At 42.6% G+C, this 23,047-nt stretch overlaps 1 protein-coding gene across 1 annotated transcript in view; it reads left to right on the plus strand.

The window, feature by feature from the left end:
• Spata16 (spermatogenesis associated 16) overlaps positions 1 to 23,047 on the plus strand; it is a 236,033-nt gene that overhangs the window by 193,009 nt on the left and 19,977 nt on the right. Inside the window, exons 8-9 of the mRNA XM_052731771.1 lie at positions 7,590 to 7,754; positions 11,138 to 11,221. Of these exons, the coding sequence (XP_052587731.1) occupies positions 7,590 to 7,754; positions 11,138 to 11,221 (249 nt within the window). The remainder of the gene's footprint in view (positions 1 to 7,589; positions 7,755 to 11,137; positions 11,222 to 23,047) is intronic.

Genomic DNA, 23,047 nt, shown 5'->3' on the forward strand with positions numbered 1-23,047 from the left:
TCACGGCAACAGCACACTGTGGTTCAGATAAAGGCTTTCCTCTTGGTTCTCATAAAGCTGCATTTTCGCTGTGTCCCCAGAGGGCTCAGAGAGAAACAGAACAGAGCTCAGGCAAGGTCACTCTCCCTCCATGGCAGCTAGTCTACTTTGCTTTCTGTTGCTGTGATAAACACCATGACCAAAGGCAACTTGGGGGAAAGAGGGCTTATTTTACCTTATACTTTCAGTAAACAGTCTATCCCTAAGAAGTCCTGGAAGGAACTCAACACAGGAACATGCAGGCAGGAACTGAAACAAGACAGCCAAAAATGCTGCTTACTGGTTCATGTCCCTCTCTCTGTCTCTCTCTGTCTCTCTGTCTCTCTGCCTCTCTCTGTCTGTCTCTCTGTCTGTCTGTCTGTCTCTCTCTCTCTCTCTGTTTGTCTCTCCCTTTCTCTCTCTGTCTGTCTGTCACTCTGTCTCTCTGTCTCTCTCTCTGTCTCTCTGTCTCTGTCTCTGTCTCTCTCTCTCCCTCCCCTTTCTAATACCTGACTTGGTGTAGCACTGCCAACAATGGACTGTACCTTCACATCAATCAACAATGAGGACAATTCCCCACAGATAAAGCCACAGGCCAGTCTGACCTAGACAGCTCCTCAGCTGAGACTCCTTCCTCCTGGGTGAATGCTGGTTGTGCCACATTGACAATTAAAACCCACCAGGATAGGGCCCCACCCTCACAATCTCATCTTAGCTGAATCACCTCATACCCAGGCTTCATCTCCAAACATGTTCACACTGAAGCTGTAGGTTGGACGTATGACCTGGGAAGTGAAACAGACTTTCAGTCCACAACAGTCTCATTACCAGTGCTACAAACTTGGGGCCTTATTCTGCAGTTCGCCTTCTATCATAATCCCTTACACACACATACACACACACACACACATACACACACACACACACACACACACAGGCATGCACATGCACAGGCATGCACACTCGAGAACACACACACACACACCACTTCCCATCCTAACTAAAAATCCACACACATCATCATCATCATCATCATCATCATCATCATCATCATCATCCCTGTCATCGTCAGGTTATTGAACCAACAAAGTCTTCATTACCAAGAATCATCACATGAGCATTGGGTGGTCTCTGTGCAAGGCTGCTCTGGCACCTGGCATCCTGGGTTCACTGGTGGGGAATTGTTGTGCTTTAACTCTCTGGGGCAACACTTGCCTTAGCTTGTTACTTGTTTAGAAGTTGAACACATCGTTTGCAGCTGGCTTGGACCACATGATGTGCGTGCAGGTTGGGTCTTTCAAAGTGTTAGGCAATTTCTGGGAGTCCAACTGCTTTCCTTCTAACCTCCCCAAGTGTCTCCTGACCACTTGGAAACTGATTTAAGAGTCTTGGTATGAATCTGAAAATGAAACCTCCTAACCACAATTAGAGATTTCTGATTGCCAGTCAACAGCGTCCTCCCCTGTGGAGTCAGTCTCAGCACAACAGACACTAGAAGTCTTGTTCTCTCTATCCATCTCATCTAGTTACAGACAATTTCAACTTCCCTGTCTTTGCTTCTGTTGGAGATAAGACCGGGAGCACTGTCTTAATGAAAGCAAATGAGTGAGCCGAAGTGTTTCTGAGACAACATGTATTGGTGTCCAAACACTGGCTTCTGTGTCTCACGTTTGCCCAGCCACAGTTTCATGAAGCAGGACTAAGTAAAGCTGACTCCCAAGGTAACTTAAAGAAGCAAGTAATGAGTTGGTGATGAGAAAGAATTCCCACCTGCTACCATTAACAAGCAGTTTTCAATGGTGTGTTTCAAGTTCATAGTGTGTTTTTACCCATTCAGATATCAACTGCTGTGCATTTGAATCAATATACACTGTGTTGTCCATGTGCTTACCCCAGTTTGTGGCACCTGTAAAAGCAGACATTTGCCCAAGGTGTCTTTATTAAACATTTGGGATCATAGAAACTTTAATTATTCACACTGGTTGGGTTTTGTTTGACAAAAGGGCTGTTTCATTGGTTTTTCCTTTTCCTTGTACATCTTGCCTACTTTAATTTTTCTTCTACTGTGAGGGGAACGCTAGAGTCCCATAGTCTCAAATTCTTTTCTTTCAGTCACTGACTTGCTCAGCTCCCCACACACAGGCAGGACTTGAGGTGTCCTCTCCGGCCATGGAGCAGATCTGCTGCCCATGGAAGGGTCGGTCTCAGGCCTGCAGCATCAGTGACCAAACTCCGACCATGAGCTATTAGCTAAATTCGCATTTCAGTGTAAAGGATCCAGCACCACCAAGACATTGTCGCTATAAGAGAATGGCAATGCCTGGGACAACATCTGTCCTGAAGAACCTTGTTTGTTAGTCATTCTTAAAACAGTGACTCAGACGCGACTTTGCTGGTCCACTAAGGTAAAGAGCCATCTATTGGGGGATCCATCTTTACATCTAATCCCAGCAGCCAGGAAGGACACTTTGTGTCGTACATGCCCAGAGATTTTCTTAAACTCACTTTGACAATGTTCCTTAATGTAAGTGGCTTTGCAGTATGAAAATAATATATATATTATAGCCTCAGCATTCATTACAGTGAAGGAGACCCAAAAGACAATATTAATCTTCAACATAATACTGTACCCAGAACCAGTTATATGAATTTTAATAATTATCATACTGATATTGTCATATAAATGATGATAAATATGTGAATGTTGAAATAATACTTAGACAATGCCAAGAATTCTTATGATATTTTCTCTAAACATATTAAATATTAACCTACCTTATAAATAAGAGGTATCCACCCAGCATCTTTAATTAGGAAAAAAGCTAGCATAACAATACACTAAATTATAATAATGTAATAACTAAGTTATAGTATCATTGCAGAATTTTTCACTGGTTGGTCTAATTTTAAATTTTTCTACAGTGATATAAAGGGTACATTTTTTGTTCTCCACAAAATAAGTATACAAAAGTAGGATAACAATGCACCTTCACCAGGATCTCATTAAATATAAGGTGAGCAAAACAAAATTCAAAGCTTTTTCCTAAATCCTTCCACCAGTCATAATGAGGAAATTTTGAAGTGAGATGGAGAAACCCTGGTTATGAAACAGGTGTCATCTGCTTTGGAAGTGAGGCACAGAAGTGCCTGTGTGATGCTCCGCACATGTAAACCATTTCCCTTACATCCTCTCATTGGGCCCTCACAATCACTTTCATTCTAGCAATGAGGAAGCCATCCACAGCTGGAAGTGGTAATACATATTCACATAGCTAGGGATTAGAAGTCTGGACATGAAACAGGAACCAGAGTAAATTTGCCTAGTATTCTTTTATTGAGACATTATAAGTCTTTTTTACATAAGACAACTTGGAAGTTTATTCCATAGTTGGATTCAACTCTTTCTTAACATATGAAGGTTATCTTAATGCTACTAAATCCACAAATGTTAAGCTTTGTTACCCAGTCCTAATTATCTAAAACATACATTGCAAACATATAAATATCTATTCATTCAGTGCCCGTTCATCATGGATTTGGAAATGGGGAGAATATATTCCCCTTAAATTGCAGGTCAGTAGGTGTTTCTTTACAGTAAACGTTAACAAAATTCACCCAAGATAGTCATTAACAATGATCCTCCTCTTTACCTGTTAACGCACACAGAAACACCTTCAAAACTGCATTTTGTTAAAGTTTCTGTACTAAAATGTAGAAAAACTGAACTACATAAATATTGAATAGTTTAAAAATTCCTCAATTTCTTAAACCTTCCATAACGTCTATGGTTTTAATCAAACCATCTCTCAGATTATATTCTTCTGTATCTTCTTTAACACCACCAACAAAAATTTTCTTCCCAGTTAAATGGGCACCCAGCTCACAGAATCCTCTCCTGAAAGGCTCTTTGGTTCAGCATATGCCCATCAGCTTTGTGTGACTGAGCACACAGCGTAGCCCCCACCCCAACACAAGACTAGGTACCAAGACCAAAGCCCCTGGGATGCTTTGTTTGGCAAATCTCTCGTTACAGTCTATTAGTGTGCCCCATTTCTCAAAATGGCATTTTAAGCTATCATGCAGTTTCAAAGTTCAAACCACCAATAAACAACTTCCTCAACTATTCTGGTTCCATTGGATCATGGCACAGATACACAGAATTAAAAATAAAGTAAATTTTGGAATGAGCAACAAAATATAAAAATCAAATTAAATCAGAAAATTAACTGTGAAAATGCTCCAAGGGAACATGAGCTTTGATCTCTTGCATGAGGTAGTAGACAGAGAAGATGGAGGTCTTCCCTGGGCTGAGGGAGGAGCCTGTGTTTCAGACACTGGTGTCCTTTACACTCTGACACAGTTTTAATTTACCTTCCCCATAATGGCTTTTCCAAGCACATGACACATGGATAAACAAGGATCATTCTGATATTTTACAAGCTACAAATTAAAATATTCCAGCATGTTCCTTGTGGTTTCTAATCCTATTGAATGTCAACCCCTCACACCCCAGCATCTTTACTGTGAGGGCGTTTTTTTAAAACCCCCCTTCTCAAGATTTTCATCCTAGCCAGATGGTGATGGCACACACCTCTAATCCCAGCACTTGAGAGGCAGAGGCAGGTGGATCTCTGAGTTCGAGGCCAGCCTGGGCTACAGAGTGAGTTCCAGGACAGCCAGGAAAAAAAGAAAAAAAAGATTTTGGTCCTAGTGTCTTCAAGTTCCGTGGATGTTGCTCTGCTTCCCCCTCACTCCCCTCGTCGGCCGCTGTTTGTCTAGAACCTTCTTCTCTGTGTTCCCTGACTAAATGCCTAGGAATTCAAACCACAAAATCTCTTGCCATGCATGAAGATTTCTTCACAGGATGGCTTACCAAAACTGATGCAACTAACCGTGTTTTAATACCTCGTTAGTTTTACTTTTTATTTCTTCCAGACAAAACACTTAAAATTGTTTCCATTTGCACATTTGAAGTGAACAACAGTATATGCTTCCTATCCAGTCCCTGTTTGCAAATGATGTTTCTGTATGTTATGCCGAGTGGAAACACACTCCGAACATTGGACCGTGCCTCTCACAGCGTTCTGCAGTACCGTTTATTTACTCAGCATTTATCAATAATTGCTCCTAAATCCAGGCGATCCTCTGCCAGAAGCCGTCGTTTGGACTTGCCGTTTGCCTAAACTCCATTGCACCCGGGTGAGGTTTCCGCTTTAGTCTTGGCCACTTTATTACCCTCTCTCCAGAACTAAGGGGCCATTTGATCACTCCTAAGGTCTCACGGGGAGGGCTAACTCTCTGTGCTAGCACTAGATGTTTAGGCTAATTCCTTCATTTTCCACTATATCCTTGATTTTTCTCAAAGCAGCCGCATTAAAACACTCCTGCTGACATCAGATATTGATGTTGGTCTTTTTTCCACTCGGTCTTTCAAAAGCCCTCATCTTGCATATATACAACATTGATCTATAGCTTCCTGATAGCCAGAATTACATTTGGTTGTGGGGAGGGGAGGGGAGGGGGGGAGGGGGGTGGCTCTTAGCAGGTTCTTCCCCCGGGATCTCATTCATATGGAGCACTTCCTGTTTTGTTATGCATCCAGCAATCAGGCTAACAAAGCACTGTTGCCTTCAACTATTTCTATTTTCCTGATGTTTTGGAAAATTACACTAATAGATTATGTTCCCGAGCAAGCGGCCGTCGATTCTGCTCTCTGAAGTTGGCTCCTACAGCGGTTCCCTACAACTAATGCCATTGTTTATTTTAAGAAGGACAAAGGAAGCAATTGTTCTTCAGAAGGAAAACTGTTTCTCCTCCGATTTGCTTTCCTCTGCTTGACAAAATGCCATTGTTCAGGGACGTATTGCAGCTGAATGGTGGGCTAGCTGTTTGATCAGTTCAGACAAGGGATTTCAAGCCCATCATTCGGAATCATCACATCTAGAAGTTCGTAGATTTTCAGATAAATAACTAATCAGAAACAATAAGCAAAAATGGAGGACCTTACTTGGACACCACAGGTGGCTATCGGAGAAATAAAGCCGACGGAAAGCAGGCCTGCCTAACCTCCGCTCATTTGCCAGATTCTGGGAAAAGAGCAGCTTCTCGGGCTTGCTGTCGGTCCCAGGGCATGACATTTCAGAGTGTCGCTTTCTAATTTCACGTTGAAGTTCAGATGGTCTCTCAGTAATGCTCATTTCTAACAATGTTTTTCTCTTTAGAGGAGAATTTCTTTTAGAAAGAAATCTGTGTCTCCTTTGAGGGAATCATTTGATACAAATTCACAAACTAAAACAGTCCCTACAAGATACTAAGCAGAAAGGGAGTGGTGTCGTCTTAAACTCCTACTTGAGATGCCTGGATATTTGGGCAGGTGCCTACGTCATCCTAATTTCTAGGGCTCTGCAGCAAATCCAGGGATTCACTGAGAAAAGTGAAGGCAGTGTTAATCGCCTTCTTAACAGACTCACCCAAGAACTCTGCTGTCGCTGGTCCAGGAGTCCCGCGTGAAGGATGATGAAGGATACTGGTCACGAGCCTTGCTGTGCTGCTGAGCACTAGTTGCCAAACACCCTCAGGACCCAGCGAACACTCAGGGTTTAATGTTTTGGCCTTGATGTGCCCCCATGTGTCTTTCCTGAAGAGAAATCTGGGGTTTTACCATAAGCCCTGTCCCTCCTCTCAGGCATCACAGTCTGCTCTTGCCTCTCTTCTGTGCCTGGCAGTAACAAATACACAAGAGGGCCACCTTATCCTAAGTTGCCCCATCTTTGGGAAAGCAGAGATACCTGTCTATTCATGAGGGCGAAGCACTGTAGTCTCGCAGAGTGGTCCATCACAAGATGGACCGTGTCAGTTATGGAAGCAGCCCTAGGAGCTGGAGTGAACCGGATAAGAACGGAGCCAGTGTACAAATGATCTAAGGGGGACTACAGAGAAGGGCAGAGCTATTCATTCAACTTGCATAAAAGTTGGACATAAACAAGATAAGAGGCAAACTCTTAGTTGGTATGATGCTTTGATAATGTAAATAAAGTCACCTGTAGAAAGTCATAGGCCTCTGCGAGGACAGCTAGGGGAGCCCAGGTGGTTTTTCACAGCAGACTCCTTTCCTAAGGCAGGGCAACTGGAGAACCCATCTCAACAGGCCTGCTAAGAGCTGCCTTTCATGTATATCCACCTCCTTTAGACAAGTAGAGACCATATCTAAAGTACAATCTAATGTGCTGGATCCTGCTGCTTTCAAAAGACGTAAAAGAGCCAGGTCTGGTGGAGCATGCATGTAATCCCAGCAGAGGTATATGGTTCTGTGAATTCAACCCCAGTCAGGCCACATATCTAGATAGATAGACAGATGATAGATACATGATAGATAGATAGATAGATAGATAGATAGATAGATAGATAGATAGATAGGCAGATAGATAGATAGATAGATAGATAGATAGATAGATAGATAGATAGATAGATAGATAGATAGATATTTTCTTCCACCCTGACTTGACTGCAGACCCAGAGAGGTCTGTTTCTGTGTTCTGGGTCTGAAACATTCCCTTTTCGCTGTGAGACAGGGGAATTTCCATGCCTGCTCAGGTGTGATGGAGAAGCTGCACTATGCCAGCCTCCTCAGCCGGCTGCAGAGAGTGAAGGAGCAGGCCCAGGTGATCAATCAAGCAATGGCCGAGCTGGCAACCGTCCCTTATCTCCAGGACATCAGTCAACATGAGGCGGAATTGGTAAGTATTTGTTTCTCTTTGTTTAAGCTTTTACAGGCCCAGAGCCAACAGAAGACTGATAGGGGCTGAAAAGGCTTGTGGTAATAAATGTAGTCTGAAGGGAGATGCCGGCCCTCATCCAGCATTCAAATGAAGACGCTGGAAGATGGAAGCAGTCTGGAGCTTTTAATCGCTTTAGCCTTTTCTTTCTTCTTCCTTTTTGTTTTGTTTTGGTTTGGTTTTTGTTGTTATTTTTTGTTGTTGTTTTTTTGTTTTTCGAGACAGGGTTTCTCTGTGTAGTTTTGAAGCCTGTCCTGGAACTTGCTCTGTAGCCCAGGCTGGCCTCAAGCTCACAGAGATCTGCCTGGCTCTGCCTCCCGAGTCCTGGGATTAAAGGCGTGCACCACTGCCACCCGGCTTTTCCCTTTCTTTCTTTCTGTCTTTCTTTCTTTCTGTCTTTCTTTCTTTCTTCCTTCCTTTCTTTCTATCTTTCTGTCTTTCTCCCTTTCTATATAGGGAGAACTTTGTCATGTGTAAAAATATAGGAAAGGGTTAATTACTCATTTTATATATACAGCTTTTTGTTTAAACTAAAATGAAAGTGTGGGGGTGTGTGTGTGAATGTGGAGGCCAGAAGACAAGCTTAGCTGTCTTGTCTTTGCTCAGGTACCTACCACCATTTGTTTTATAGACAGGATTTCTCATTAGTGCAGAGCTCACTACGTAGGCTAGGCTGGCCTAGGCATTGGGCCCCGGGGATCCCTCTGTCTCCACTTTCCCAGCTCTGAGATGACAAATGCTGATGGCCATGCCAAGCTGTTTCTTTTCTTCAACGTGGTTTTTAAGGATCAAGTTCTAGTCCTCACACTTGGGAGATGAAACACTTTACCAGCTGAGCTGTCTCTCCACCCCAGCTGAAATTCTAATTAATGTTCTCTGAAACTCCAAAATGATACAGCACTGTCCTCTTCTGTAGAAGAGGCAGGGGGCAGAACACATATCTGTATAGGAAGACCGCCCTACAAAATGTCCCTAAGTGTAGGTCACCTCCAGCGTTATCATACACAGTGGAAGCCGCAGCGCACACAGTGATATACTCAGTAAAAGTTTGAGAGAAAAATGTTGATATATATATATATATATATATATATATATATATATATATGGATTTTTTAACTAGATACATTCAGAGAACCAGACATTTTATTCTTGCACAGACCAAGTAAAAAACTACTTAAAGGAATAGCTTAGAAACAATCTTCAAACAGATGTGTGTATTATACTCATAATTAATATTAGAAAGCATACCACCTCATTTGAAAAGTAATTATTGAACAGTGTGCTGCCCATTCAAGGAGAGGTCTGGAGAGCCTAATGTGTCATAGGGAAGGGATCTTTCCTTTGAAGCTTTAATTGAGAGTAGCTGAAACTAATTATAGACTTGAATGGAACTCACAGCACAAGAGTGAGAACAGCCCAGACTGATGACCTGTAATTTTCAGATAACTAAAGGAACCCTCCCTCTTTGAGATTTTACAGACAGAACCAAGACGTGAGCTTCTAGTATTTATAATATTTATCTAGACTTTTTAAAAAGTGTATCAAATAAATACTGCTATTCAGAGTAATCATATGAAACAGTCTGCCTAGCCCAGTAATAATGCAGCGCCTACTAAAGATAAAACTCGCGAGATAAGCCTGTTGTTCAAGGACTCTGTAAGCCACAACTAGTGATAATACTGTCTGACCATCATGGTGGCGTGCAGAACACCTTTAAAAGGCAGTGTGTCCATCCTGCCGTTCATGAGGCATTCAACAGTGTGCTGCTTTCAAAGGGCGTATTATAACCAATTTTAGATGATTAATGCTCCTGTAAGATAAGAGAAGCAAAAAAATGTTAATTTGAAAAGAAAATGTTGATCCTGTCTTCTGAAAAGCACCTTCAATATTTAAGTAAGAAAAATGCAGAGGAATTCTCTTCTTGTAAGTCTCCTGAGCCACATACCTATGGGGTGCCCTCCCTACCCCCTCAAATGCTTATATTTCAAAATATGCACAAAGGGCTCAAAACCAACTTCACTGAAATGTCTTCCAAATGTACAATTTTTCAGTAGCTTATATTTTTGAAAATGAGATTTCATGGAATAATTTCATATTTTATATACTTCCAAAATTTAGAAAATTAGACAGATACATGATTGAATGATAAATCAATAGATGGACAGACATATTCATAGATGATAGACAGACATGCAGAAAATAGATGTGTGGGTACAACCCCAACATCTGAACAGTCTGTATCTTGGAAGCTTTCATCACTTTATCCAATAGATTTTACTTTCCAGTTTCCAAGTATGGGTTAATCTTAAAAAGTAAATCCCAATCTGCCTCGTAGGGCATCATGGAAACAGTGGTGGTTCAGCAGAGGCCTCTTGCGTGACTCTGCAGCATCAGAGACATCATCGAAGGGTTAACCCTTCAGTCTCACGAGTTCCAACACAGCCCACACCAAAGGGTTAACCCTTCAGTCTCACATGTTCCAACACAGCCCACACATTCGCCATGATAGGATTTGTTATTAGTTTCTGAAATAGGGTCTCACTATCTGGCTCAGGGGAGCTTTGAACTTGGGATCCTCCTGCCTCAGCCTCCCCACCGCTGTGACTATGCTGACTTTTGCTTGTTTGTTTCTTCTGAGATGAAGTCTCATGCAGACCAGGCTTGAAACTCATTACTCCCCGAGGCTGGTCTTGAGTCCCAATCCTCCTACCTCTGCCTATCAAGTCCTAGGATGGCAGGCACACACCGCCACTCCTAGCCCATCATCTTATTTTCAACTGGAATATAGCAGATGACTTTTTTGTAGGTAAAGTGTGCTGTTTCAAAGGGACCTTTTAAAAAAAAGAAGAAGAAAATTAGTTATTTCAAAATTTTAACAATAGTAAAAGACTTTAAATGAACGAGAGTCTTTTAAGAGGCAATAAAACAGTACAGTTTTAGTATTGTCCTCTGGAGAGCTTTTTCATGATGCCTAGAATTATGATCCATTAGCCTCAGGAGAAAATACTAAAACACATTCATGTACTACATGGCATTTCCTGAGAGAATTAACTGCTGCCGTCATTCTTTACAGCCCAAATCTGTTTTTAACAAAACATCAACACTTACTACATTAAAACCTGTATGCTTCCTACAAATTTGGAGGAAGAATCTTTTCATTGTTTCCATATTTTATGTGTACAGCAATATTCAGTCATGACTGGAGTAGATTCGAGGTGGTGGGAAATATGAGTAATAAAATCATCAGCGTACAAATGATTTTTTAATTAGGTTTTAATCTGTGTGTTTAGAGAAGTTATTTCTGTGTGAATTTCATGCTGATAATTTTTATCTTGGTATCACAGCTGCAGTCGCTAATGGCAGACGCCATGGACACCCTTGAAGGAAGACAGAGTGACAAAGAACGTGTGTGGAATACAATCCAAAAGGTAAAACTCAGCTGAAGGAAAAATGTGTCTCATCCTCGGAGAAAATGTCCACCTTGGGTCAAATCTGTTGAAAAGATAAAATAAGAAATGAAAGTGGTCCCTGGGGTTGTTTTTGGTCTGCCTTCTTTGTGAAGTGAATGCAGTCGAAAGAACTAGAAGTGTGGCCGAAACCAATGACGGATTTGTTTAATTTGTCCCCAAACATACTGTGGTCATGACACACACCAACCTTCCTGTTCATGCTCCTTTTCATTTTCTGTTTAAATGATCTGTTGCTTCATTATTTGTAATGATAATTTTTAAAACCCTTTTCCTTTGAATTTTTACTGATTCTTCAACTATTTATTTGTCTTTTGTTTTTCGTTTTGTTTGTTTGTTTGTTTCTACTCACTTGGGAAATACATCCCAGCTCAAGCTCCAGAATCTTGTTCAGAATCTTGTGGTTTTGGAAGGGGAGAAACATAATAGCTAGTCACTGGTGCTCAAGTCAACATTTACAGGTTGTCGCTGGCCCCAGGTACTCAGGTACCGTGTGACACTACAGGACTGTCTGAAGGGGCTGGTAATGCTATACCTCCAGCTTTCTCCTGGGCAATATATTCAGATTGCTCTACTTCCCATTCATTCTCCTCCCATCCCTTTGTGGGACTCTGAGGTCAGGAAACAAAAGGAAAGAATCAAAGAAGGCTTCAACCTAAAAAGTAACACCCACCCAGGAGGGACTCCGGTGAATCTGAGGAGATGCGTGTGCTCTGAAATCAACTTGAAACTCTGAAGATACACATGGAAAACAAAATCAACTCAATTCATAGATACTTGAGTGTCAGAGATACCTGGCTGGGCAGAAGCAGTGTGGCTATATGATGGCTGCCAACAACCTGCTTTCATAACTTGTAGAAACAGATGAGAAGAGTGTGGTCTGGGAGGTCAGGCAACTATCTTTATGACTGTGGTACTTCTATAACATTTAAAAACTAATGTTCATTACTCAGGTAAAAGGGAAAATTTGAAAGGTACCTTAGTTGGTAAAGTGCTTGAACATGTGGACATGAGTTCAATTCCCAGATCCCGCATTTTTAAAAAAGGCCATTTGTGGTGGTGAACATTTGTCATCCCAGGACAGGGGAGGTGGAGACAGGCAGGTCCCTGGGACTCAGAGGCCAGCCAGTCTAGCTTACTTTGTGAGCTTCAAGCCAGTGAAAGACCCTGTCCCAAAAAAAGGTGAATGGTACCTGAAGAATGGCACCCAAGGTTGTTCTCGGACCTTTACATGCACACACACACACACGAACTTTTCCAAACATAGTGAAAAACATGCACCAAGAATTCAAAGAAATTGTGTGTATTAGTTACTTTTCTAACACTGTAATCAAATACCATGACCAAGGCAACTTATAAGAGAAAGTGTTTAATTGGGGACTGGCTTACAGTTTCAGAGGGCTAGTCCATGATCATCACGGCAGGAAGTATAGTGGCAGGCAGGCATGAGGCCGATCTGCAGGTAGGCAGAGAGAGTGATTCAGCCTTTTATAAGCTTTTGAAACCTCAAAGCCCACCCCCAGTGACACATCTCCAACAAGGCCACACCTCCTAATTCTTCCCAAACGGTTCCACTAACTGGTGACCAAGTGTTCAAACATATGAGCCAATATAGGACCATTCTCATTCAAACCACCACAGCAACTTGTGGATTTATTTGGGGCTTGTAGTTCCAAAGCAAGAAGAATCCATCACCATCCCAGCATGGCAGCAGACAGGCAGGCATGGGCTGGAGCAGCAGCTGAGAACTCACATCTTGATCCACAAACAGGAAGCAGAGAGCACATACTCAGAATGGCAAAAGTCTTGCGAAACCTCAAAGTCTGCCTCCAGTATGATGGCTATTCTTGGTTATCAACTTGATTGCTTTTGTAATTAACTATAACCCAAAAGTAGAGGACACACCTCACTTGTGAGGGATTTCTGATTAATTTGAAGTGGGGAGATCTACTTGTATTCTGGATCTTTGAGGTAGGAAGACATTAAAGGATCCAGATCTAATCTGGGCCATGCCTTCTGCCGGAAGCCTATACAAGGACATGGGAGAAGGAAGCCTTTGCTCTTTGCCTGCTTGCTCTCACCTTACTAGCAAGTCCATTCCTTCACTGGCATTGAAGCCAGCTTCTTCAGGACTCCAGTGTATACTGAAGACCACCTGAGACATCCAACCTTGTAGACTGAACAACTACTGGATTCTTGGACTTTCCATTCACAGCCAGTCATTGTTGGGTTAGCTGGACACAGCCTGTAAATCACTCTAATAAATTCCTTTATATATAGAGAGAGTCATTCTATAAATTCTGTTATTCTAGAGAACCCTAACTAATATACCCTAGAGACACACCTCCTCCCCCAAAGCCACACCTCATAATCCTTCCCAAGCTGTTCCACCAACTGAGGACTAAATGCTCAAATATTAGAGCTTATGAGAGCAGAGCCATTGTCATTCAAACCACCACACCATGCATATCTACAGGCAAACACCCACACATAAAGAAACACAAAGAATGGTGTCAAGACACTTGCTTGAGCAAAGAGGCAGGGGCTAGAGAGAGGCCTTCTGAGGCCATTTACTGAGGAAAGAAACTGTTACATGGGTAGCTTTTGACTAAGAGTATTAACTGCTTTAGAGCATAGCCAGGAGGAAAAAGCCACACTAGATGACTGAATGAGGATTTAATTTAAGAGGTAAAGGCAGTTGCTGCCCAGACTGACAACCTGAATCCAATTTCAGGGAGCTACATGGTGGAAATAGAGAACTGACTCCTATAAGTTGTCCTGTGACCTCCATGCACATGTCATGGTACATGGGTGTGCAGGGGGCAGGGGGAAGAAATGTAATTTTTAAATTAATAAGTATGAAGTTGTTAAATAAGAAACTGAAAAGGTAAAGAAGAAAATAAAGACTATCAGTACCATTCTGTTGAGCTGGAGATCCAAGAGAAGAGGTTGGAGTGACTAACCCTGAAAAATTTGGATTAGAAATCTGTCAGGCCCAACTCAGGCGCTTATTGAAGGTGCTGCTCTGTCACTCCCCGGTCCCCGAAGTAGAAGGAAGTTTCTAGAAAGGTCAGGCCACAGACCTTTGAGGAGGATACACTAATCCACTGATATGTGAGTGATGAAGAATTCAGTGATCTTAGAGGAGTTCTGTAGCTTTTGGAAAAACTAGGTTTAGAAACAATATGTGTTTCCGTACTGCACGGCTTTTCCAAAGAAGTGCTCACAGGAAGACAGGGGTAAATGGAAGGCAGAGAGGAAGCAGCAAGCATGTCTTTCTCTTCAGACCCCCTGTGACAGAGACTAAGGGCTGGCAAAGCAGAGATAGGCTATGTAGAGAACCAGCCCTAGGATCACAGCTGACCGTAGAGAAGGGTGGGTTTGGAATAGAGAGAATACAGGTTTATAACAGAGTGTATTGAACCTGGATGCTGTCAGGATGCCCAGGGGGAAATATGGAGCCTCAGGCTCTGGATAAATACTGAATGAAGGTGACAAGGTGACAAGAAATAAGAAGAAAAAGATGACAAGGAGGAAGGACAGACTAGAGATGTAAGTTTCTAGGTCCTTGGCCAGGTAACACCAAATGAAATCATTTGAGTGGCTGATACTGATCAGGAGGATCATATAAAGAGGAAAAGAGTTGTAAAGGGGCACACTTCAAGGGCCTGCAGAAAGAATTAGAGCTGGAGGGTAAGGAAATTCAATACTGAAGAGTCAGCAACGTTACCAACTGTTTCTACTGGCTATACAAAATAACTTTAGAACAGGGATCAGCAGACTACAAGCTGCAGGTCACACTCCACACACCACCTATTTCTGTTAGTAAAGTTCATTGCTTGCAGCCATGCCTTTCATTTACATGTGGTCTGGTCAACATGGCCACTGTAATCTCTCACTAAGTCAAAGCGATTTACTATCTAGCTGCATGAAGAAAAATGTTGCTGTACTCCAGTTTACAACAGTACACCTCCCAGAAATATTTGCATCCATTGAGTAAATATTTACATTTTCAAATCCAAGTATTCACAGAGCCACAGCCCAGTGACTGACTCATAGGGCCAGGCCAGAAAGAGGAAAAGCGATCAACATCTTTCTGCATCTTTTGAAAATGCTTCTTGCACTTGTCTGTAAGCTACTGCTCATGGTACCTGTGTTCATGGGCATTACCTAGACTGTTGCTTCTTACTTTGTCCCTACTTCAGCTCTCTGTGCTGTGTAACAAACAACCCTGCATGCGGTGGTTTAAAAAAATCATGGTTGTCTCTCAGTCCAATACACTGATCAGACTCTACCAGGTGGTTCTCAAAACTTGCCACACCTGGTTCAGTCTTATGGTTTGTGTGCGTAGATCTGACATCTGTGAATTTCCAAGATGGCTGGTCACATGCCTGACAGCTGACACTGGTTGGCAGAGACAGTTGCCTGTGTGTAGGTCTCCTGCATGAAATAGGCTTTAAAACAGCATCTCACTGGGTTCCAAGACAACAATTTAAGAGAAGGGAAGTGAATGCATTCAATCTTTAAGAGTAATCTTCCTGCATCAACTTCTGTCATACTGTGCTGATGTAAGCAGTCACAGGCCAGCCTAGACATAAGTGGATGGAAAGTCTTCACTACCAAGGAGATGATGGTGACCATCGCAGAGACAGGGCACAACTGCAGAGTGGCTCTGTATCCTGGACTGGAAAACACACCTTCAAGCAAGCAGGAGTCAGGCAGACAGTGAAGTCCGGGGTCCCAAAATAACAACACAAGGGACCCACACACTACACACCCAACCAGTGGGTGTCTAGAAAGACTCACTGGTGAAGAGCCAATCTTTCCAAATTAAAAGCCCTGGTAATGATCATGGCTTTCTAAATAGAAGCTCCCAAGAGATTTTTAGGAAGACGTGGATGGGAAAGAGCAGGGTGCCAAATTTTTCCCAAAGGCTTTTAATTTGGTTAATGTGGCTCTACAAAGGATGATGGCATCACTCTCAGACAATTCCAGTAGCAAGTAAGTAATTTCCTTTTACTGCTACAGAGTTCATTTGTGTGTGCAGGAAAAAAATAATGAAAAAAAAAACTAATTGTACAAGCTACTCTGTGTTCTGAGCTCCCTGGAAGCTGATATCGGCATCGCCACCTCTGAGATCTGTTATCTGTAATAGAAACAGCTGTTGTACCTAATGAAAACACTTGAAATTTTCATCGGAAGCAGCAGAATTATGGCAGAAGCTGCTCATTCTGCACAGTTAAAGGGTCTGTCAGAATCCTCATTACCTCACACAGTTTCCTGGGTTCCACATTGTTATAGGTCTATAAAAAAGCCTCATCATACTGCAATCCGATTCACGAGCACTGACCTCCTGTCTGTGTTTTTGTCTTCTCTGAAGTTCCCCAGAAACAACTGTGCTTTGCCCCCACTCACTGGAATTCAAATACGTTTCTTCCCAGAGTTGTAGGAGAGTGATGGCGGTTTGGGCTGTCTCTGTGGAGTAGTTCTTTCCAGTAGTTAACTCAAGGTTCAGACACATTCATGTCGCTTTAGTGATGCAGATACCAAACCGGGCGATTCACATTTTAAAAATAGCAGGGATTTTTTTTTTCTTATGTTGGAACGTCCCGTCTACAGTGTGGTTAAGAACATCACACATTGCTCAGTTTTATTCTATAACAATAGTGCCTGAGGAAGAACACTGTTTCTGAATATCCCACTAAAGTCCCACTGACACCTTCCTCATTCATGTGAACAGCAAAATACTCACTTGACTTCCATTCTGTTAGACATTGTCCTAGACATTCGAGACTCACTCATGAAAACATCAGTGCCCTCCTACTATTTGCAACCTACTGAAGTAGGTAATAAACCACCTAAAAATATAGACTATGATGTAGGTGAAATGGGGTAGGAGGGCATGATAGGAAAATGGAAGATGCCTGTGCACATACTAGGTAGAACTCATTTTTAGTAAAGGAAACAGCAAGTATAAGACACTAAGGTGGAGTGTGACCTCCAAGGACAGCATGGCAGCTGCTGTGTAATGAATAGTGTACTGAGATATGTTGTGAAAGAAAATAGAATGTTTTATAAACACAAAAACAAATAGACTTGAAAACTGCTAGGGTGAGAATAGGTTGAAGGAGCAAAGGAGACAAGGTGTCTCAGATGCTCTTTGATGGCTGTGATGAGCACCATGACCAAGGCGACTTACAGAAGAAAGCGTTTTTAGGGGTGCTAACAGTTTCAGTGGAGAAGGGCAGCAGGCAGGCATGGTGTGGAACAGTAGCTGGGGGCTTATATCCTTATCCACCAGTAGGAGGCAGACAGAGACAGAGAGGGCTACCTAGAAGTGATGCGCCTCCCACAAGGCCACACCTCCTGATCCTTCCCAAGCAACTCCACCAACAGGGGACTGAATGGTAGATATGTGAGTCTGTGGAGGCCATTCTTGTTCAAACCGCCACACAAGGATATTACAGTGATATGGGAGAGAAAATGGAAGCCCCAGCCTTAAGCCTAGGTGGGAACATGGGAGCATTCATCTTGTACTCAGAAAGGCAAAGGCATTTAAAGAGAGACCAGCGCTACAAAAGAAACAAAATACCCTGCATTTGTTACTTTTCTTGTAGCTGTGATTGGAGCATTTTAAAGGATGGGCATTTCTTTTGGCTGACAGTTGAGGGTGCCATCCATCCTGGCAGGCAAGGCATGGGAACAGGGGTGAGGGGTGGTTGGTCACATTGTGTCCACAGTCAAAAAGCAGAGACAGGAACACTAGAGTCCCACCTGCCTTCTCCCTCAGTCCAGGACCCAGTTCCCTGGAGTGATGCCACCCATGCTCAGAATGATTCTCCTCAATTAATCCTGCCTGGAAACGCCCTCCTAGACACACCCAGAGGCATGTCTGCTAAGCAACTATAAATCCAGCCAAGTTGAAAATGAAGACTAACCATCACATACTCTGAACTAGCAATTTGGAGATGGACTAAACCTATCACAAATTAGGGCAAGAAGCCATTTTCTTTCTCTGGGATTTAGTTTCTTTACTAAGAATAAAGATGTGGGCTAGAAAAGTCTCAACCCTTCCCCAGCTCTGAGTAAATAGATCTCTTGAAAGCCAAACCACCAAAAATCAAAGAATAAACATATTTTATTGAGTTCTTACTATGGAACATTCTCCTGTTTATATATACCAACTCATTAATCTTCACCAGGTAAAAAGTATAATTCATTAAACAGAAATCTAGCAGGTTGCTTAAACTCATACAGCCAGTAAGGAACACAAGCCGTGGCTTGAGCTGACTGGTTTCTGGAACCTCCATGATGGAAGTCCAGGACACATGACACCAGAAGTCCAAGTAATTGTAGGCATTCAACAATGTGTTCAACACTATGCTTGCACTCAAGTGTGAGGCCAAGTGTGGGGTCAGGGTAGCCTCTAACCAAAGAGGAATCTGGCTATCCACTAGTCCAGTGTCTTTGGTTCTCAGAGTTTCAGTGTAAGCTGAAGAAGCCACTATGAAGTTTGGGGTTTAGTTTAGCATTACAATTAATTGACTTTTGGGCTGGGGAGATGGTTCAGTGGGTAAAGTGCTTCCCATGCAAGCATGGAGATCAGAGTTCAAATCCCCAGAACCCATACAGTGCTGGGCATATAGTGGCGCATACCTACAATCCCAGTGACCTAAGAAGAGATGGATGGTGGCAACAGGAGGCTCTTCAGCCCGGCAAGCACAGTGGCAAAAGCAGTTTGTCTCCTTATGCTTGCTACAGCATGTATTTACACATACCAACAGGCACGTGGATACCTATACACACTAAATAAGTTAATGAGCTAATTAATAGGCTATCTTGTAAAGGATCCCCTCCTTTGGTGTGTAGCTTTCCATCATGAGACACTGAAAAGCAAGTCCCCACCTTCTGAGAACCCCAGGATGTCCAGGCTCATTCCACGTTTATATCCTGCGATTTTGTTACTTACCACCAAATTCTTAAGTCAACTGAAGCTGGATTTTTTTTAAGATTTTAATTTTAATTATTGATAGACATATGTCTCTGTGTAGACCTGTGCACATGAATGAAGGTGCCACCGAGGCCAGAAAAGATCATCAGACTTCCCTGGAGCTAGAGTTGAGTCATCTGATATGGATAGTATGTGATCTTAGCCACTGAGCCAGCTCTCCAGACCCTCCACTGAGCTTTTGTGAAGGGGTCTAACCAAAGAAAGAGGAGGGGATATGAAAAGAAGCTTGATATTAAGTTGACACATCTGATTTTTCTCACTACCAAACCAAGGGTTTAACAATTCACAAAGAAACGTTTTTCTGTCAGTGTGTACAAAGCCTAAAGTCTCAATGAGATCAGAATTTAACCTGCTATAACATATTATTTCACTCTTCTGTCTCTGAATCACTCATTTGAGACTAAATGAGGGAAATAAACTTGGATACTTTAGAAACAATGAGACAAGCTTCCTCAAATATAACCTGAGACCTGTGAGCTTTCACAGGAAGTAGTTGTAAAGTGGGAACCACTTTAAAATTCATCTAGTATTACAAAATGCAGCGAATTCAATAAATCCAGCAAACAGAGTGCATGCATGTCCTCAAAATATCCATATGAAGGTACTCAGAGTGATCTGCATTTTTATGTTCCTTTTTCTCTCGAAGCCCTCGCCTTCATATCATTGTCATCACACAGAAACGGCATTTACAGGCATACTCGTTGGGCCTTTGAAGATGACCATGTGATGGGTTATACGACCCAGCAACTCAATTCCGTTGCAGGCTTGGCGGAGGCAGGGCAGAGGAGAGTGAATACAGATTGGGGGGAGGGGGAGGGCGTGGGCAATTGGTTGAGGAGAGAAGAGCAAACTGCAGCCTTTTATTTACTTTCCACATCAGCATTCAACCCTGAATCCTTCAGAGGCTCCTCTGGGAGAGATCACCCGTGCAGCACCATCACTCATCGGCCAGTCAGCTGGGCTGACTAATGCATGGTGGGTTAGGAGTTTCGTGAATGTTCTTGTCTTTTCCAAGACTCAGCAGTGGTGCCATTCATTTACAAAGCGGTTTGTCCAGCAGTCAGGCTTTTCCTGTGTGTCTTGCTCTTTCCAGAGTCTGCACAGATTTATTACAATTGACGGTGAATCTTGCAACTTCTGGTTATGGCTGTCCTCATTAGCATATCTCCATATTCTTTTATGGTGTGAGCTCTGAGCACAGCTAAGCAGATCTGTCCATAGTCTCCTGCAGGTCGTTGAGGGAACCTGCATGCTCTTGTCACTAGCTGTGCTGGGAAGGGAAGCAGGGAGAGACAGGACCAAAACCCCTGGGGATAAATCACTGCAATTTGAAATCAACACAGTCTATGTCTAGGGTTTCCAGGCAAGGCTCTGTAGGGAAGGTGCTTCCATGAAGCTTGTGGCTATCATCAGAAGCTGAACTTTTGGGCAGTGACACCATGACTATTCTGTGGAATAGGGAAAGCCAGAAGCCTTGGTTCTTGCCAGCTGCCATCACAGAGCAGTACTCACATACAGATGGTGAATCTGGCTGTCACCAAGGCTCAACGTCTTCTTCCTTTGTCTGGAAGGACAAAGTGTTGCACTGGTCAACTTTCCATGACCCTGACAAAACACAGGAGCTTTGTTTAGGTTCGAGATCTCAGAGGTCTTAGCCCATGGATATTTGACTCTGTTGCTTTGGCCATTGATCAACGCCATTGATCAATGCCATTGCATTGTTGCAATGCCATTGATCAGGGTAGAGACACAGCAGAGGATATCTGTTCACCTGGTGATAGCTGGAAAAAGAAGAATTGTTTTCATCTTTGCAAAAGTTTTTCCAAGTGCCTCTCTTCAGGATTCATTGTACTGGGGGGGGGGGGGGGGGGGGGGGGGGGCAGTAGAGGAGAGGGTGTGTCTACTATATTTTGACTAAAGAGCACTAGTCCAGTACGCTGTTGCATGAATGTTATATAGTAAGGTTTGCCATTCTTTACTATTTTTGAAAATAGCAGGATGGGCTGGGAAGATGGCTGAACTGTGAAGAACACTTGCTGCTCCTCCGCAGGGCTTCAGTTTGGTTCTAGACACAAAAATCAGGTGACTCAGTCATCTGTAACTCCAGCTCCCTGGGATCTGACATCTCTGGCCTTCACAGGCACCTGCACTTATGTGCACATACCCACATGCAGACACCTATTTATAATTAAAAATAATAAAAAATCTTAAAAAAAAAATAAGACAATAACGGACAACAGCTCATGTCACTAATGAACCATAGGGGATGCCCCATTCTGCTTAAAAACTGGCTTTAACAAAGTTGAGTGCTAGTAACTTGCAGACCATTTGTTTGTGTGCAGTACACTCATCATCTTTTGGAGAAAGGCAAAAACCAAAGTGGCTTTTCATCTGATTCTGGAGGAAAAATATGAATCATTTATCATCCTGACTATGACTTTCTTAGAGCAGTGCATGTAGAAATGGGATAAAAGATGTACACGCAGGCACATACAAACTCAATATGCACAAATACCTCTGTATTCCTCAACATCATCATAACTATATACAACACCTGTACTCTTAAAATGATTTTCTTCTGGGACAGGCTCTCGAGGCTCAGGAAATGGCTAATGAGAAATTTTACTGTGGATATATGTGGGAGAAATCTTAACCTAGAGACAGGATAAAGTGGGGCCCATCTCTTCTGAAGTTGAAGGGAATTCAGTAGGCTCTTAACTGTCCAGGTCTCCTAATGACTAGAAAACCCCTTAGGTCTATAATTGGAGGTTTGTTTGACTATAATGAGGGAAATGTTTAGAAGCACCTGGGCAGACCAGTGGAAGAAGCAAACTACACTTTGTTGGGGTCCGTGGGGTCAAAAATCATGTTTTACAAACTCATTTTCATATTTCTACTTCTGAAAATATAGAATAAGTATGTTTTCCCCTATTCACCCCATAAATACAACCAAAATCCCTATATATTGTGTGTAAATTGAACTTATATCAAAATGGTAGAATAAAAAAGGAAGAAAAATCGAGATGTTAGAGTCCTGGGATTGACATGGTAACGCAGTCGTGTGTGTGTGTGTGTGTGTGTGTGTGTGTGTGTGTGTGTGTGTCTATGTATGTGTAAGTGTGTGTCTGTGTCTATGTATGTATGTATGTGTGTATGTCTGTACCTGTGTGTCTCTGTGTGTGTCTATGTATGCGTAAGTGTGTGTGTGTGAGTCTACATGTATGTGAGTCTACATGTGTATGTGTGTGTGTGTCTATGTGTGTGTGTGTGTCTATGTGTGTATGTGTGTGTGTGTCTTATATTCCACCCTCAGAACTAAAGAAATCAATAACCCAGAAATACCAAGCATAAACCTAAACAAGTCCCAATCCATCTCTGTGTGTCCCTCTTTCTCCCCCTTTATCCCCACAACAGGCAAGGAAAGGCATAGCCTAGCAAAATAGAAAACTCTTAAATAATAATGCCTCTGCCCCAGGCAAACACATAGAAATCCTGCTAGTCCAAATCCATCCACTTCAGCAAGGGTCAAATGAGAGAATTCAACTTCACCCTCCCAACCATCTTCCCACCTTGTCCTTCCTGTTCCTACCTGCGATAGTGTGAATAGGTATGGCCTCTGTAGACTCGTGTTGGAATGCTTGGTCCATAGGGAGTAGCACTATTAGGAGGTGTGGCCTTGTTGGAGGAAGTGTCACTGTGGGGGTAAGCTTTGAGGTCTAGGATGATTAAGCTACACCTAGGGTCACTTTCACTTTTGCTACCTGCCGATCAAGATG

The sequence above is a fragment of the Peromyscus californicus genome, unplaced genomic scaffold (genome assembly GCF_007827085.1).
Source record: "Peromyscus californicus insignis strain IS unplaced genomic scaffold, ASM782708v3 Scaffold_9__1_contigs__length_137607984, whole genome shotgun sequence".
Taxonomy (NCBI): Eukaryota; Metazoa; Chordata; class Mammalia; order Rodentia; family Cricetidae; genus Peromyscus; species Peromyscus californicus.